Genomic DNA, 18858 nt, shown 5'->3' with positions numbered 1-18858 from the left:
ATTGAAACCAAACCAAGAACTACAAGAGCAAGGAATTAATATCTCTTGGTGGCATAAGATTCAAATACAATCAAGATTAGTTAAAGATTATAAAATGTGGGGTTTTTATAAGGAGTTAACAACATTTGACCAAGTGATCTTAAAATCACATGAGAAAATGATTAAAAGACTGTATAATTTTCTTTTCGATATGAGAATGGAAGATGAACAAGTTAAGGAAACTATGATAATGTGGGCACAAAATTTTGGATATAATATTGAGTTAGAGAAATGGCAAAAGCTGTGGGAAAGAAATATTAAAGTAACATTAGCAACCTCATATAAAAAATCTTTATAAAATGTTTTATAGATGGTATCTATCACCAAAAAGATTAGCTAAGATGTTTTCAAATACATCAAATGGATGTTGGAAATGCAAACATAAACCAGGTACTTTTTATCATATGTGGTGGACTTGTGATAAGGCAAAAAAAATTGGACTAAAATACATAAATGGCTTGAGGGAATGTTACAAAAACCTTCAATATTTAAAAAGAAGTTTTCTTATTAGGCATAGTACCTGATGATGTTGATAATCAAGCAATGTATTTGATTCTACATGTAATTACTGTGGCGAGGATTGCATTTGCCCAACATTGGAGGAGTGAAGAACCACCTACCAACGAACTGATTTTAAAAAAGATATTGCACTGTGCGGAAATGGACAGATTGACTTTGTCTCTGAAGAAGAAAGAGGATACATACTTCTATCAAACTTGGGACTCTTTTTATTATGGCTAGAGAAATGGGACTATGCATAGATTTAAATATGTTTACAGATTACTATAAAAAAAAGTATGGGGGGCTGACCCAGTAAGTCCGATGTTTCTGATGATTGATTTTTTTAGTTACTTTTTGTTAGTTGGTATAAAAATAATAAAACTTCCTTAAAAAAACGTTAAAAAAGCAAGGCAACAATATACAGCCTTGCCTTACTCCTATCCCAATTTTGAACCATATTGTTGTTCCATATTCAGTTCCCACTGTTGCTTCTTGACAAATACAGGTTCCTCAAGAGACAAATAAGACAGTCTGGTACTCCCATCTCTTTAAGAACTTGCCACAAGGCTTTGGCATAGTCAAAGAAGCAGTAGATGTTTTTCTGGAACTCCCTAGCTTTCCAGTATATGCTGGCAATTTGATCTCTAGTTCTTCTTCCTCTGTGACACCCCACTTGTACTTCTGATAATTCTCAGTTCACGTACTGCTGAAGCCTAGCTTGTATGATTTTGAGCATAACTTTGCTGGCATGTGAAATGAGCACAATGGTACAGTAGTTTGATGGGAATGTAAGCTGACCTTTTCCAGTCCTGGGGCCACTGCTGAGTTTTCCAAATTTGCTGGCATACTGAGTGTAGCACTTTTACTGCATTGTCTTTTAAGATTTTGAATAGCTCAGCTGGAATACTGTCTCCTTCACTAGCTTTGTCGTTGCTCAGACTTCCTAAGGCCCATTTGACTTCACACTCCAGGATGTTTGGCTCAACATCAGTGACCACCCCATCACGGTTATCAGAAATGTTAAGCTCTTTCTTGTATAGTTCTTGTGTGTAATCTTGCCATCTTAATCTCTTCTGCCTCTTTAACATGCCCATCTTTGCATAAAACATTCCCTTCATATCTCCAATTTTCTTGAAGAGATCTCTAGAATTTTCGCATTGTATTGTTTTCCTCTATTTCTCTACACTGTTCATTTAAGAAGGCTTCCTTATCTCTTCTACCTGTTCCCTGGCATTCTGCATTCAGTTGGCTGTATCTTTCCCTTTTGCTTCCTTTCTTTCCACAGCTATTTGTAAAGTCTCCTCAGATAGCCATTTTGTTTTCTTGCAGTTCTATTTCTTTGAGATGGTTTTAGTTGCTACCTCCTGTCCAATGTTGTGCACCTCCATGCATACTTCTTCAGGCACTGTGTATCAGATCTAATCCCTTAAATATATGTGTCACCTCCTTGGAACCCGAGTGGCCTAGTGCTCTCCCATACTTTCTTCAATTTGAGCCTGAATTTTGCAATAAGAAGCTCATGATCTGAGCCACAGTCAGCTCTAGGTCTTGTTTTCACTGACTGGATAGAGCTTCTCCATCTTGGGGTGCAGAACACATAATCAATCTGATTTCAGTGTTGACCATCTGGTGATGTCCATGTGTAGAGTTGTCTGTTTGCAAAGACCAGCATGTTCGCTTGCCAAAACTCTGCTAGCCTTTGCCCTGCTTCATTTTGTACTCCAAGGCCAAACTTGCCTGTAATTCTGGTTATCTTTTGACTTCCTACTTTAGCATTCCAATCCCCCATGATGATAAGGGCATCATTTTTGGTGTTATTTTTAGAAGTTGCTGTAGGTCTTCACAGAACTGATCAACCTCAGTCTCTTTGGCATCAGACTTGGACTATTGTGATGTTGAATGGCTTGTCTTGGATTCAAACTGAGATCATTCTATCATTTTGGGGATTGTACCCCAGTATTGCTTTCCCTACTCTTTTATTGACTTTGAAGGCTACTCCATTTCTTCTGAGGGATTCTTGCCCACAGCACTATACCTGCTGGTCATCTGAATTAAATTTACCCATTCCTATCCATTTTAGTACATTGATTCTCAAGATGTGGATACTCAGTCTTGCCATCTCATGTTTGACCACGTTCAGCCTACCTTAATTAATAGATCTTACATTCCATGTTCCTATACAGTATTGTTCTTTGCAGCATTGGACTTTCCTTCCATCACCAGATACATCCACAACTGAGTGTCCTTTCAGCATTGATGTTGTCTCTTCATTCTTTCTGGCACTATTTCAACTATTAAAAATAGTTATCCTTGCTTTGAAATGCAAGAAGATGACCCAGATAGCCCCATCAAGAGCATCTGGATCAAAACAAATGTGTCAAGGAAAAAGAGGGACATTATAGTCAGAGTCTACAAGCCACCACCCAATCAAACATTTGTTAAGCAAACTGCCAGTATTTCAAGGATGTGTGATGTGGTAGCAATGGGGGACTTCAATTAGTGAGGTATCAGTTGGGAGACAAATTTTGATGAAAGTGTCATCAAAGGAAATTCTTGTCATGCATGATTGATACCTTTCTTCTGCAGAAAGTAGAGGTCAGAATTAGAGGATCAGCTATCCCCAGCTTAATACTGAGTAATGAGAATGACTTAGTGGATAAAGTGAAAGTTACAGGAACTCTGCAGAAATGTGACCATGACAAACATGAATTCTTGATTTTAAAGGAAGAAAAATGAAGCATAGCCATACACTTACTTCAGATTTTCTGAAAGCTGATTTTAATAAACTCAGGACAATGATAAGTAAGGTCCTGTGGCAAGTGATCCAAAGAGGAAAAAAGGAGTCCATGATGGGTGGGAGTTTATAAAAAATTAAATTTTGAAGGCACAATTATGAACAATGCCAACAAAAACAAAAGTTAGTTAATGACAAAATAAATCAATATGGCTTCACAAAAAAACTCTGAGCTGAGCTAAGAACAAAAAAGGACGCATACAGGAAGTGGAAGAAAGGCCAGGTTGCAAAAGAAGAATGCAGACAGGCAGCACAGAAGTACAGGAAGGACATCAGGAAGGCTGAGAATATGCTGACATTAGCAAGGGACACGAAAAACAAAAAATACTTTGTTTCAGGTCTGTTCACAGTAAACAACAGAGAAAAGAAATGGTGGTTCAAATTCTCAGTGAGGAGGGAAAATTAATAACAGATAAGCAAGAAAAGGCCAAAGTGTTCAATTCCTAATTTGGCCCAGTCAATTTCAAAAAGGAGGTCAATTATCTTGCTGGCAGAAATTCACTATAAACTGAAGAGTCAGGACTGTAGCATGAGATTAATAAACAAATGGTCATGGAGCACCTAATTTCCTTGAAGGAGTACGAATCTCTAGGACTTGATGAACTCCATCCTAGAGTCATAAAGGAACTGGCAGAAGAAATCTCAGAATCACCCTCTATTATCTCTGAAAAATCATAGAGGACAAGGAAAGTTCCAGATGACTTGAGAAAGGCTAATGTTGTTCCCATTTTCAAGAAAGAAAAAATAGTAGAACCTAGTAACTGCAGGCCACTCAGTCTGACATCAATCTATGGGGAAATCCTGGTGCAGTTAATAAAGAAACCAGTCTGTAAACACTATGAAGACGATGGAGTAATTGCTAGACACCACCATGGATTTATCAAGAACAAGACTTGCCAGAGTAATCTGGTCTTTTTTTATTAGGTAACCTCACTGGTAGGAATATTGTGGACATTAATATTTCAGGAAAGCTTTTTGACAGAGTGCCCATGATCTTCTGACAGAAAAATTAACTACAAGTGGGCTAAATGCAATGATGATCAGGTGGCTTCATAGTTGGTTACAGGCTTCGACTCAGAGGGTGTTTCTGAATGGTATTATCTCAGAATTGGGAGAGGTAACAAGTAGTTACTCTTTGGGAATATTCATCCACAGAATAATATCTCAAATATTCAAGTTAAATGTGAATTAAGATAAATATTGTATCATGGATTATGTATATTTTAAATGAGATTCCTTTAGTTAGGTCTGGCAAGTATTTACAAAATGTAATGTTAGTTTTGGAAATGTTTATGTAGTTCTGTTGCACTCTGAATATTTTTGAAAAAGCTGATCAAAGAGAGAGAATTTAGTATCCATGATCTTGCTTTATACCATAAGGATTATTTGCTGATCTGTAATACATTCTTGTCTTTTTTGTTTAGATTAAACTTTAATGTCCACCCCTGAACATTTTTAGAATCTTCATGTATGGATGCTCTCTGCAAATAGCTTGCATTGACTCTTAATATACCAAAACAGATAGGGTACCTCCTACTGTTATGACAGCAAGAGAGATGTGGTGCACAGCATCACATCAATTAAGAGTTTGATCTATTTTTTCATGCAAAACTAACTATGATTTAAAAAATGTTTGTCTGGTAGAATTGGACAGATCAGCTGATTTTTATTTTGGATCAGGTAGTGCATGCTATTAATAACTCTCTGCCATTTTCTGCTTTGCATGCGCAATATGATTTGTGAACTATGGCTTAATGGACATACAGGCAATAGAAACATTAGCTAGAATATAGGTGGTCCTGCTTCTTTTGTAGCTTCAGAGTTGCCATCCTTATTAGAAGTTATCAGTAACTAAATGATATTAGTTATTATCAGTAACTAAATGATACACTGGACCTTAAGCAAGGATGGAACTCCGAATTGCATTGTTCTGTCTTATCTAATCAATGAATAATTGTGTTGACATCCATCTCAGAAGGGTCAATGGATCTTATTCAGCAAAAATGTGTGCTCTGTGTATATTTTTAAGAAAGGGCTTGCAGAAATTGGAGGTATAATATAGCTAATGGTTTCCCTATCCCTATGTTTGACAAAGTCCAGTTGCTACCTCTGCTTAGGAGAAGGTAATAATCTTTGTGTTACAAAGATCCTTAAAGCAGTTTAATATTTACTGATGTACATTTTCTCCTTAATTATCTTCTTGGAATTTAAGGGAAGGTCAAAGACTATAGATTTTCTGTGCCTCTTTGACAGTAAGACCAATACTGCCATACTGGAAGACAAATAACCGCTTCCAATAATGCAATGGATTAAGGACTCCACTGTGCTTTTAGCTGTTGAATGGGTGATCCCTAAGCATAACTTAGTAATGAATAAATACATAAGGCTTTGGAAAAGCACATGCGTAATTTTTGTTGTGGATAATTGAATAACTTGCTCTCTACCCTATCCCCAGCTCTCTCTATATAGTCATATATTTCATACATATCCATTGTAATTGATCCATTCAAATTAATGTTCTCTTTTTTCTTTTTGTTTGATTCTGAATAAAAAAATGAAAAACATGAACCAAATCAAGTTCTCCCTCATTCTTATTAGTGAGAACTTGAGTCTTGCACGCATTCCTCTATATGCAGACTTTGTTTTGTCCCAGGAAATATTTCAAAGCAGACTTCTGATGACATACAGCACCAGTAATCACTGCTGCTCTTTTGCCCACTTCAGTGTCTGCCGTGCTCGAAAATGGGAATGCACAGAAAATGTCTGTGATGGTACCTGCTCGGTCATTGGCAAAGCCCATTACCTGACCTTTGATGGGTTGAAATACAGATTTCCAGGCAACTGTCAGTATGTGCTAGTTCAGGTAAGAGTTTGCAGGATACTGAATAGCAAGTGAGGAAGAGGCCAACAACAAGTTGTGCTTACCAACTTGTCACCTGGTAAGTATATTTTAATCTGGCAAGAGATGGGTGGGGGCTCTTTTCTGACTTTATCATCAGCTTTAGGGGCACTCAGAAAGCAAAACAACGTGATGTGCATGCATCCAGCATGTGAAGGATAGATTGGAGTGTCTTGTTCTCTCCAGGGGTCACCATCCACTTCTGGTGATCAATGTGGACACAAATGACGTAGCCAGGCAAGGCATCGGCAGGATCACCAGGGTCTTTGAGGCCTTGGGGAAGAAACTCAGGGACCTAAAGGCCCAAGTGGCCTTTTCATCTATCTGACCGGTCTGGGGATTTGGGTCAGGCAGGGATAGGAGGGTTGCTGAGGTAAACAACTGGCTTAGGGTATGGTGCCAGAAGGAACACTTTGGGCTCCTCAACCACGGCATCCAGTTTCTTGCCAAAGGACTTCTGGCAAGGGACAGGTTGCACCTAACCAGGATGGGGAAGAAGTACTTTGGAGATGCTCTAGCAAGCTTTGTCCGGAAGACTTTAAAATGAACCGGGGGGGGGGGGAGTTGGTTCAGGCCCTCCAGAAAATTGTCTGCACTGGACAAGTGTGGGGAGAGTATCCGGGCTCTGGGACCAGGGTTTTAGAGGTACTGCAGGGACTGACAGGACTCCTACAAAAACAGGCCAGATATCAGGGAAGATGGGAGGAAGGAGGAGGCTGAGAACTCCAAAGAAAAAGAAAGGAAGCTGTGGGAAGGAGTTGAGGTGCATGTACACCAATGCTAGGAGCATGGGTAATAAGCAGGGAGAGCTTGCAGCTCTCCTGGAAATAGGAGGGTATGACCTGGTGGGAATCACAGAAACTTGGTGGGATAAAAGGCAAGACTGGAATGTAAACATACAGGGGTATCACCTGTTTAGAAAGGACAGGAAGGGAAAGAGGGGTGGAGCATAGCTTCATATGTGGGGGAGGGATAGGATGCAGTGAGATAGAATGCAGCATATATGGGGATGCGGTAGAGGCAGTGTGGGTGAAACTTAGGGGTTTTGACAGGGAAAGAGAACTGACAGTGGGGGTATGTTATCACCCTCCAGGTCAACTTGAAACCCTGGACAATGTCCTGACAGAACAGATTCCAAGGATATCTTGGGGGAGGGACACAGTAATTATGGGAGATTTCAGTCTCCTGGATATCAGTTGGGAGACTAACTCAGTGGTGACAGCCAAGTCACATTGCTTCCTAGAAGCTATAGAGAGAGAGTTTTTCACACAGGGGGTCCAAGAGGGGGGGGGGGGGGGGGGCATCCTTGACTTGGTCTTGAGTAACAGGGAGGAGCTGATAGACGAAGTACAGATTAGGAGAGCTTCGGATGCGAGTGATCATTCCATCCTTTTCTTTGAGATCAGGGGAATGCGGGCATGCACCAGGTCGAGCACTAGAAGCTGGGACTTCAAGAGGGCCAACTGAAGGCCAGACTGGGGAAAGTCTCCTGGGATAGGTTATTGGAAGGCAAGGGAGTTCAGGAGGGGTGGATAGCACTCAAAAGGGAGGTTTTGGAGGCGCAAGCGTTGATGATACCACAAGTCAGTAAGGTGGGGAGGCTAAGGAGAGCGCCTCCATGGATGCGAAAGGTGGTGGTTAGAGGGATTAGATGCAAGAGGAACCTCCGTAGGAAATGGGTACTGGGGTAAATAGACAAAAGGGTATACCGGGAGGAGGAGGCCTGTTGCAGAAGGGTTCTTTGCAAGGCTAAGTCTGATTACAAGCTGAGACTTGCCAAGAATATCAAGAGCAATAAAAAGGGCTTCTTTCAGCATGTAAATAAAAAGAGGAAGGGGAGACAAGTGGTGGGACCACTAAATAAGGAGAAAGGAGATCCAGTGACTGATACGAGGGAACAGACACAGATACTAAATGACTATTTTGCCTCTGTGTTCTCCCCAAAGCAGGACGGAGGAGAACCACATAGGAGATTAGATGAGGCCGGGGACTTAGGGGCACAGATTAGAGTCACCCCCCCTAGAAGTCGAGGGGATCCTCAGGGCATTGGACATTACAAAGGCACCAGGCCCTGATGGGTTACACCCAAGAGTACTTCGAGAGTTGGCAGGGGTTCTCTCACACCCGCTGGCCTCCATTTTTGAGGCCTCATGGAGAACGGATGAAGTTCCAGAGGACTGGAGGGTGGCATAGTAGAAGGGACATGGGGAATTACAGACCTGTTAGCCTCATGTCCATTGTAGGAAAAACAATGGAAAGGCTCATAATAGCAAGAGATGTAGTGATGCTAGATAGGGAAGGAAGGCTGGCGACCACACAACACAGTTTCCGCAAAAACAGGTCATGCCAGACAAACCTTGTGGAATTCTACAACAAGGTTTCAGTATGGCTAGATGGAGGGGATGCATTGGATGTGGTTTACCTGGATTTCAGCAAGGCCTTTGACAAAGTGCCCCATGATATCCTGGTTGAGAAACTGAGGGGTTTTGGGATATAGGAATGCACTGTCCGATGCATTAGGGCATGGTTGACTGGCCAAAAGCAGAGGGTAACCATTAGTGGGGAATCATCAGGATGGCAGCCAGTGACAAGCGGGGTCCCTAGGGCTCTGTCCTGGGGACGATCCTGTTTAATCTTTTCATCAGTGATATGGAAGAAGGGGTGAACAGTCTGCCGATCAAATTCTCAAACGATACTAAAACTGGGCAGTGGCCACCTCTCAGGTGTCCGAGAGGTGGAATCTCCCTGTAACCCAACATGTTTCCCATTATGTAAATTCCCTTTAATTTAGTGGGATTACTTTATATATAACTGCAGACAGGACTGAAAAACTTTTGATACTTGTATTTTGAATTGCTGAGCCCTACAGCAAGTTAGGCTTGGGTCAAGGAAATATATGTTCAGATTTCCATCTAGGGCAATGTGTGTCATCTACTGTAACCCTGTGGTACAATCAAATATTGTAAGGGCATGCACACTAGATATTTCCTATGAAATTAGAAAAGAATGTGCGATAGACCTAAATGATTGGTCTTTTTTACTTCATTCTTACAGTCACACACATTGCAGCAATTTAGGACTGTGCCACAGGGAACCAAACTCCACATTCCTGTTGAGGTGTATGAATAGAACTTCAGTGGGACTTGCTGTTAAATAAGCATGGATAAGACCAGGGTTTTAATGAGGAAGGTCAGGATGCAAGCCAAAATATCTTAGAGATTATTGTTCCTAAATGCTAAAATATACAATCTGTGTGCATGTTTCAAACATCTCGTATCAATGTCCACATTTTTAAAGGATTATTGTGATGACAATGATGGTGAATTGGGAACCTTTCGGATACTCATTGCCAATGAGGGATGCAGCTACACTGGAGAGATGTGCACTAAAAGGATTACTGTTCTGTTTGATACTGGAGAGATTGAGCTGTACAATGGAGATGTAAGTACAACCCCCCTTTACTGAAACACTAGTGTGGAGTAACAAGCGTTCTAATGCTGTCAGACAAGTTTGAATGAGTACTTCATACTTAGGCCACACCAGCTTTCAGTACCATGCTCCATTCCTAGTTCTGCAGGGATGTTAGGGTACCTAAACCAGGTTTACAAGATAAAAGAGAATTTGGGTACTGCAAAACCAGAACCAGAGCTCCTCAATACTAGCTTAAGAACCTGTTTTTCATGTTGGAGGATGTGGTTCAGTATTTTTTTAAAGATTAGTATCTTATATAAACATATGTGAGAATATTTGTTTAAAATGGTAATACATCACCTTTCATTACCAAATCCCAGGATGGTGTACACAATTCATTAAAAGAACAATTAAAATAAAACACAGTATGCACGTTAAAAGCCATTTGTTATTTATTAAACTTTCTAAGCCATTTGTTGTTTGTTTTGAGCAGCCATTTGTTTGTTTGTTTGTTTGTTTGACTGCATTTCCCTCACATACCAGTTCAACTACTAGTTGAGCCCCTTCAGTGTTGTTTTCAGACCTTAGGGTTTTTTAGAACACCCAGAAGCAAAAAATATTGAAGGAACACTTCAGGGTCCATGATAAGTTCTTTGATTTTCTTAGTATGCAATCATACCCAGATTTCACACAAATGGAATTAGAGTTATGAGTTTTCAAGGAAATGGGAATTTAATATCTCCCAGGAGATATTAGAGGCCAAAACCCTTTTTATTTTCCCAATATTTTAAAGTGTTAAAGTGTTTTAAGCTGGAGTTTTATTTGAATTTGTTGCCTGATGCTGTACTTTTACTTCATTGTACTACCATCCTGGGACTTTTAGTGAAGGACAGTATATAAAAGCTTTAAATAAATAAATAAATTCCAAAATGATCAAATAAAATGTCCCAAAAACATATGCAGAATGACTTTACTTCAGAAATTCTTACATATGCAATTGGGGTGGGGGGTGGGGGGGTGACAATCTTCTGCAGTAGAAATAAGAGTTGAATGCTGCTACGTCTTAGTTTATAAATCATGGACAGCATTGCTTTTGGGATCTGTCCCTCTAAGCTTTCATGAGCTTCTCTTGTGCTTGGCCCAGGCTTCCAAAGTTAGTCAAGTGGAGAGGAAGTCTGTGGATGCTTGAGGAGCCCCAGTTACACAACTAGAAACCTTCTTTTGCATTAGCAGCTTCCCAAAACATTGCAGCGGCTGATGGAAAAAAGATTCTGCTTGTGCAGTGGTTGGAGTGCTTTCCTGGCAAGCCTCTCACAACCAAGCTTCCCACAACAAGGCTGTTTCAGTGCCAGGAGCAGCCACCATTTGAGCAGCTGTTCCTCCAGTATGAGAGCAGTGCTGGAGGGCTGCTTTTCTGGTGAGCCTTTTGCAAGAGCAAGTCTCATGACCAGCCTTCTTTGGTGCCAGGAGCAGCCACCACCAAGGGGCTCCTCCTCAAGCATGAGAGTGGTTTTGCTTGCTCCACTCATGAAGTTTGATTCCCTGTGAGTGCTGAGTGAGCTCACCAGGAACTTGGACTCTAACTGCCACAAAGCATACTGAAGTCCAAGGACCTGAGCCCAGGGAATCCAATGGTTTCCCATCTTTGGACAGATTCCTCATATATCCCTAATTAACTGTAACCCAAACTAAACAGCCATCTAAGTGGGATGGTATAAATTGGTGTCCTGCAACAGCAGGGAGTTGGACCTGATGGTCTTCATGGCCTCTTCCAACTCCAGTATTGTATGATTCTATTCTATGATTCCATGCTGATAAAACCCTATACATTTAAAAATGCATAAAGGGTGTTTTTGTTGACCACTCACTTTAGTTGCCCAATCTAGGCTATTTCAAGGTGTGTGATATGCACAAGGAACTAGGTTTTTCTCTTCCCAACCCTAATCTGAGGCTTAATGTTAACACCAGCACCCAGAAACTATCCCTTTACATTTAGGCAATTTGCAGAAAAGGAGCACTCAGAGTATTCTTGTTGACCAATCATGCTGTCTATCCAACTGGAGCTAGTTCCAGGCTACTAAATATTCAGAGGGATCCAGGTTTTCCAAATCCTAATCCAAACACTAATACCCAGATATAGTCACTTTACATTCAGGTAACATTCACAAAAGCAGAAGTCATTGCATTCTTGTTGACACAAGACATGCTCTTTTTTAATCTTTACCCTAATATCTTGCTTAATCGTAACCCTGAATCCTCATTCCTATCTATTCAGACAACATGTGGAAAGGCAGCTGTCACAGTGTTCTTGATCACCACTCATTCCTTCTGCACAAGTGAGGTTGTTCCTAGGCCCCTAGACATGCATAGGAAACTGGGTTTTCTGAACCCAAACCCTAACCCTAACCTGAATGTTAACTTTATCCTTAACACTTGTGCTTTTCTGACTCTCTGCAGTACAAGATGAGACAACTGATGGACTGTAGGGTGGGTTACAATATTCTAATTTTATTACTTTCTAATCAAATCTGTACACGTTAGCACCCAAAACTGTGTGATTTGTGCAGAATCAGCAAATTTGCTCTGCTTATGATTCTGTGCAAATTAACTGATTCTGTACAAAACCTCGTTTTTTAAGGCATGCGTTGTGCAAATTTCATTAGTGGTAAAAAAAAAAGTGCAAATCATAGCCTGTCTTTGAGATAGAAGTCCGGAGGAACCCCTGACTAGAACTTCAGATCAGAAGTGGGCAGGAAATCCATAGACCTCAAATGAGCTGGATTTCCAGTACATCCCCAGCCACAGCTGCCTTCCAGCTCCTTTTAGAAGTATCTGTACTGATTCCAGGGGATGGTGGAGGACAGGAAGGCCAGGAGGAATGTTGTCCATGGGGTCACAATGGGTTGGACATGACTTCACAACTAGCAACAAGAACTACTGAAACCTTCTGTTATATGTAATACTTTTTACGAGTCAAGGACCAAGCTGAAATATTCATCACATTGTTTCTCAACTGTTCTGGGTTGAAGGTGTAGTAAATATGGCTAATAAAAGAAGAATAGATTTTGAACTGAAGGTTGAAATCAATTGTTTCTGGGTGGGGCATACCATTTGGAGAGAAAGAGACAGTGGGTTTTCCATTTTATTGCTTTTAACCAAAAAATGTTTTCCACTACTTCAAGGGTTAATGGAGCTACAGTCAGCAGCTCAGTAACATTCCTGACTGTTTTCAGAATGCCCCATGCATTTGTCTCATTTCCAATTGCACACATTTATTTATTAGACTGAATGATTCCAAATTTAGTCTATAGAGGAAATTTATGCAAATGAGAAAATGTATCTATATTTGGGGAGAGCTGTGTAAATCTCCTGGTCAATTACTGCCCAATTTGCACAAATTTACCATTGTACAGAGTACCATTCTCAAATGAGAATTAGGCACAAGATGAACAGGAAAGAAACTGGGAAACCCTCCATGGCTTCCTCTCTCCCACACTGCTACACCCCCTGGAAAGAATAGATTTTTCCCTCTCGAAAATGCTGGAAAAAATGGTTTTGGCCAAATGCTATTTTAGAAAGAAGGAATGAGTGGCTGCTGTAAACCAAGCAGGCTGAATTCCAGTTTTAGAGATGTACAGCCACCCTGTTTGCTGGCCTGCTCTTCAGTTTCGTTCAGTTCAGTTCAGTACTATCCAATAACAAAAATCACAACAAGCATTAAAGTATAAAAATATTAACATACAAAATTTAAAAACAGTTCTAAAATGCTTAAAAATCAAATTCCAATATAACTCTGGGAGATGGGAAACAATGGCATTAACATCCCATCATATTTCTTCAAAAGTCTGATAACAGAGGACAGATTTAACGCCATGCCAAAATGATGGCCATGTTGGCACCAGGCAAACTTTAGTGGGGAGGTCATTCCACAATTAGTAGAGAGGGCACCAAGTAGGCCCTCTCCCTTACTCTCTCCCACCAACTGTCCCTTGGAGAAGGCCCTTGTAGTAGGGCCTCAGATGATAATCAGAATATACAGAATACATAGAATATAGGAGGGCATCAGATGATGATCAAGGTATACAGATCACAGAGAAGTCATGTTAGAATGTTTGATGTGAAGCAGGAAAAAAGTCAACCTCACTTTTATGTTTGGTTAGTTCATAAATTTCCAGTAACAAGCACTAACCTATCTCTGAACTGTATCCTTACTGGTCCAGAAAGATTATTTAAACTAAACTTGAACTGAAGATAATTAAAGAGAGGAGTCTTTATTTTAAAAAAACAATCCCCCACCAAAAAAATCACATCATTTTTCTTCACAGAGTTTGTGGATGTTTGCAAATAATGAATATGTTGCTGCACACTCAGTGGAGCAAAGAGAATTTTGCTGGATGTTGTGGGTAGTTTCATGAGCTACATATGCTTTATATGTGGGACATGCAGGATTGTACCCAGTATCATCAGAGCTATGATCTAGTGAGCCTAACAATCATGAGAGAGCCAAGAGTTTCCTCAGCATGACTTCTCCCTTGAAGGAGCTTTTCCCTTTTGTTCAATATCTGGATGACATATAGAAATTCTTGGAAAATGGGAACCTTTATTTATTTTCACTCTTTCAAAAACCTCCTTTCTCTTGAATGAGAAAATCACCTATTTCAGCTTCCTTTTTGTGATCAGGTTTTTCAATTCAGAAAGTCTTTGACCAGGCTGCTTGAGGTCTGTACACTCTGGCATGGAACCTTGATGCCTATGGCCACTGTCATGACCACTGAAGTCTTTTTTGCACTGAAGGAAAAAAATGTATCAGGGACCCTACTGGGAATGCTGAAGCCTCTGGATTTCTTCTTTGAACTAAGGACAGTAACAGTCTGATGGGAGGAAAAGAGAGAGGAGCTGCCTCTGAGCAAGCCAGTGCTGCCCTTTCCTCAGGTTTTTACCCCATTTGGCATCTGCCTAAGGTCCAAGTCACACCTGAGCATCACAATGTCCCAGGAAAGCTTAGAAGCAGCACCAAGTGGGCCACTGTTCACTCAAACAGTACTTTGTAGCCCAAGAACACATTGTACAAATTTCAGATAGTTATTAAAAAATAATAATGCCTGTCACATGGTGAAAAAAAATATCAGTGCATCTATTAGGCTTCCCTCTTTCCAGCCACATACAGCGCAAAGGAAAGAAAGGGCAATCTTTGCCTTACAGGAAGAGAGAAAATAAGAAGAAGCACTTTCCAGAGGGCAGAGTTCAGCTGTTTGCCTTGGGCATTGTAACAGCCAGAAACGTCCCTGAATTCATCATTCACAGACCTCCAGTGTGTTATAGAATTACCATTACCTAAACTTCTGAGAGTGCTGTATTGTCCCTGGAATTCAAATACATTTGCAGTGAAACATGAAGTCACACAATGTGGCATTGTTTGGGGGCTTAATCATAGAAAGTATTAATCTAACCATTTTCCAATCAGGACATTATTTTTAAGCAATGCCAAAAACGTGGGGGTTCAGTTATTTTAGACATGTATATAATGCTTTTCAAAAACTCGTATGTATATTAAACAACAGAAAAATGTTTAAAATCACAGACACACAACCAAATTAAAATTAATAATTCCCCTCCATTTTAAAATGGTTTAAGAATGGGCAAAAATAAGGGAAAATACTTTGAGGGGAAAATGAATATAAGGAGGGGCAGGTGGGGATCCTTACTTGATCGAAGGGCTGAAATGACTTTAGACAAGCAGGTCAGGGCCACTTACAGCAGTGGGTATGTAGTCCAAAGACATACGACTCATGACATGCACAAACTAATATATCCCCATTTACCTCTCCTCCCCACATTCCTTCTGATCCTCATTCCCATTCCCCCTCTCTCACTCCCTCACATCCCTAGTCACCTATTCCAAGCCAAAAGCACATGCACCGCTCTGCCCCAGACTCTCCCCACTGCTGCTGCTTCCACAGTACTTTCAGTCCTCTTCTCACTCAGCAGTCAGATATCAGCAATGCAGTTCACATGCTTAGTCATGCACCTTCCCACAGTGATAACTAGCAAAAAGCGACAGATGCAATGATGGAAGCCACTCATTTTCACTGTTAAATCCTTGCTTCTGCAGAGGCATGGGGGAACAGAATGAGCCCATATTCAGCAGTGGAGCAGAATGTTTCTCCCACAAGTCCTGCTTCACTGTCTGACTCAAGTCTGTGAATCAGAACTTCTCAGCTGACTTGTCAGGCATGGGCAGTGCTCAATGCTTCTATCTATCCATCTATCTATCCATCTATCTATCCATCCATCTATTCATCATGCTTGTATGCCACACCCCATAGCTGTAAGGCTCTCTCGATGGCTTACATTACAATGAGCAGCACTAAATAAAATAATTGAGAATGGACAATAGATGATAAGGCAATAAAAATAGAACAGTAAAAGGAGCAGTAAATATCAAACAATGTAAAGCAATCAATTTATAACAATTCTATGAAATAACAAATTGTCTGGCAGCTAAAATTCTAACATGGCAGTAGCAACAATAAAGCCAACATGACAAACCATTATAAAACCAATTTGACTCATTCACCAAAGTAGTTATGGAAATAAATGTTTTCAATTGGCATCTAAATGAAAAAAAAAAAAGAGAAGACACCTGGCAGATCTCTATTGGAAGTGGAGCTTCTCTTTCAAAGAAGGCCCTTCTCCTAGCCATCTCTCCACTTACTTTATTGCGGTGAGGAATTCAGAGAAGGGCCACTGATAAAGATCTCAGTGATTAGACCAGGATGAGACAGGCATTCCTTCAGATATCCTGGCTCCAAGCCGTTTACAGGTTTGTATGCCATCATAAGCACTTTGAATTGGGCCCACATGGCAACTGGTAGTCACTGTAGCCTGTGCAGGACTGGGATGATGTGTTAGTGACAGCCAGCTCTCGTCAGCAGGCATGCCCCCTGATTTTGGACTAGTTGGATGTCTGGACCATTTTCAAAGTAACCCTACATAAAATGCATTACCATAATCCAGGTGCAAGACTACCAGTACATGGATAACAGTAGCAAGCCTCTGCACAACCAAGTAGGAGTGCAACTGATAAACTAGCCTGAGCTACTAAAAAGCACTCCTAGATACCAAGTCTACCTGAGAAACAAGTGACAACTCAGGATCCAGGAGCACTCCAAGGCTGTGACCCTTGTCCTTTAGAAGTTTAACCCCATCCAGGATAGGTTGAAAATTCTCCAGTTAACTTCCAACTAACAGTACCTCCATCTTGACTGCATTGAGCCTCAGCTTATTGGTCCTTATTAGAGTCACCCCCACGCCAGAAGTCGAGGGGCTCCTAAGGGCATTGGACGTTACATAAGCACCAGGCCCTGATGCGTTACACCCAAGAGTACTTCGAGAGTTGGCAGGGGTTCTCTCACTCCTGCTGGCCTCCATTTTTGAGGCCTCGTGGAGAACGGGTGAAGTTCCAGAGCACTGGAGGGTGGCATCAGTGGCCCCAATTTTCAAAAAGGGTAGTAGAAGGGACATGGGGAATTACAGACCAGTTAGCCTTATGTCCATTGTAGGAAAAACAATGGAAAGGCTCATAATAGAGAGAGATCTAGTGATGCTAGATAGGGAAGGGAGGCTGACAGCCGCACAACACAGCTTCTGCAAAAACAGGTCCTGCCAGACAAAACTTGTGAAATTCTATGGCAAGGTTTTGAGGTGGCTAGATGGAGGGGATACATTGGATGAAGTTTATCTGGATTTCAGCAAGGTCTTTGACAAAGTGCGCCATGATATCCTGGTTGGGAAACTGAGGAGTTTTGGGATAGACCAAAGCACTGTCCGGTGGATTAGGGCATGGTTGATTGACCGAAAGCAGAGGGTAACCATTAGCGGGGAACCATCGGGATGGTGGCCAGTGACAAGTGGGGTCCCCAGGGCTCTGTCCTGGGGCCAATCCTGTTTAATCTTTTCATCAGTGAATTGGAAGAAGGGGTGAACAGTCTGCTGATCAAATTTGCAGATAATACTAAAACTGGGGCAGTGGCCACAACTGAGGAGCAGGTACTCCAGATCCAAAAGGATCTGGACAGGCTATGGAAGTGGGCAGGAGACAACAGGATGGCATTCAATGTGGGTAAGTGCAAGGTCTTTCACTTGGGGCATAGGAATGGGTGTCATAAGTACAGGTTAGGGGACAAGTGACTGGAGAGCAGCACTTGTGAAAGGGACCTCAGGGTGCTGGTTGACTACAGGCTAAACATGAGTCAGCATTGTGATATGGTGGTCAAGAGGGCGAACACCACCCTTGGTTGCATAGCCAGAAGTGTTGCTTCTAGACTGAGAGAGGTATTACTCTGGTGTGCCCACAATGAAGTGCCCAGGAAGACCCTTCTGACTCACTCTGTTTCTATTATTCTATGTCCTTATCCAGTCCATTACCAAGCCCAGGCACTGGTTAAGTACAGTCACTGGCTCACCTGGAAAATCAGAGGTAGAGCTGAGTGTCTGCATGACCTCTCCCAGTGGTTTCATGTACATGTTGAAAAGCATGGGGGGGGGGGGCAAAATAGAGCCCTGCAGAACTCCATAGTACAAAGGCCATGGCACAGAGCAATAGTTTACCAACACCACCATGTGGAGACAGTAGGTCAGATAAGAGTGGAACCACTGCAGAGTGATTCTACTCCTAAATCCCAACCCAGCCAACCTCTCCTCTAGAAGGATACCATGGTCAATAGTATCAAAAGCCGCTGAAGGTTCAGGAGGATCAGCAGGGTCATGGTCCCCCATCTCACATCAGGCAGAGGTCATCCCAGAGGGTGACCAAGACAGTTTTTGTTTCAAAGCCAGGCCTGAAGACTGATTGAAATGTATCCAGAGAATCTGTTTTCTCCAGGGGAGCTTGGAGCTTACTGGCCACAACTTGCTAATGGCTATTGACTATTGGCTAACATCAACTGGGTCTAGGCTACATTTTCAGGAATTGTGTTATCACAGCAGTTTTTAAAGAGAGTGGTACCACTCTGAAGGAAGCATTAGCAACCTTCTGGACCAAAGCACAAGTCCTCTCTTTTGATTTTCCAATCAGCCATGATGGACAAAGATCAAGCAAATAGGCTGGACAGAATGAAGCTGTGCTTCCTTTACAATTCCTCTCCATTTCCTTGGGGATGGACATGGCAGGACATGGTGACACATTATTTCAAGATAGCTGTGGAATGACATG

At 41.5% G+C, this 18858-nt stretch overlaps 1 protein-coding gene across 1 annotated transcript in view; it reads left to right on the top strand.

Moving 5' to 3' along the window:
* Nucleotides 1-18858, top strand: part of LOC123017098 (von Willebrand factor-like) — a 251520-nt gene that overhangs the window by 105746 nt on the left and 126916 nt on the right. The window contains exons 19-20 of the mRNA XM_044418233.1: nucleotides 6059-6197; nucleotides 9531-9674. Coding sequence (XP_044274168.1) covers nucleotides 6059-6197; nucleotides 9531-9674 — 283 coding nt within the window. The remainder of the gene's footprint in view (nucleotides 1-6058; nucleotides 6198-9530; nucleotides 9675-18858) is intronic.

Source organism: Varanus komodoensis, unplaced genomic scaffold (assembly GCF_004798865.1).
Source record: "Varanus komodoensis strain SLA01 unplaced genomic scaffold, ASM479886v1 scaffold9, whole genome shotgun sequence".
Classification (NCBI taxonomy): domain Eukaryota; kingdom Metazoa; phylum Chordata; class Lepidosauria; order Squamata; family Varanidae; genus Varanus; species Varanus komodoensis.
This window is presented reverse-complemented; position numbering and strand designations above follow the sequence as displayed.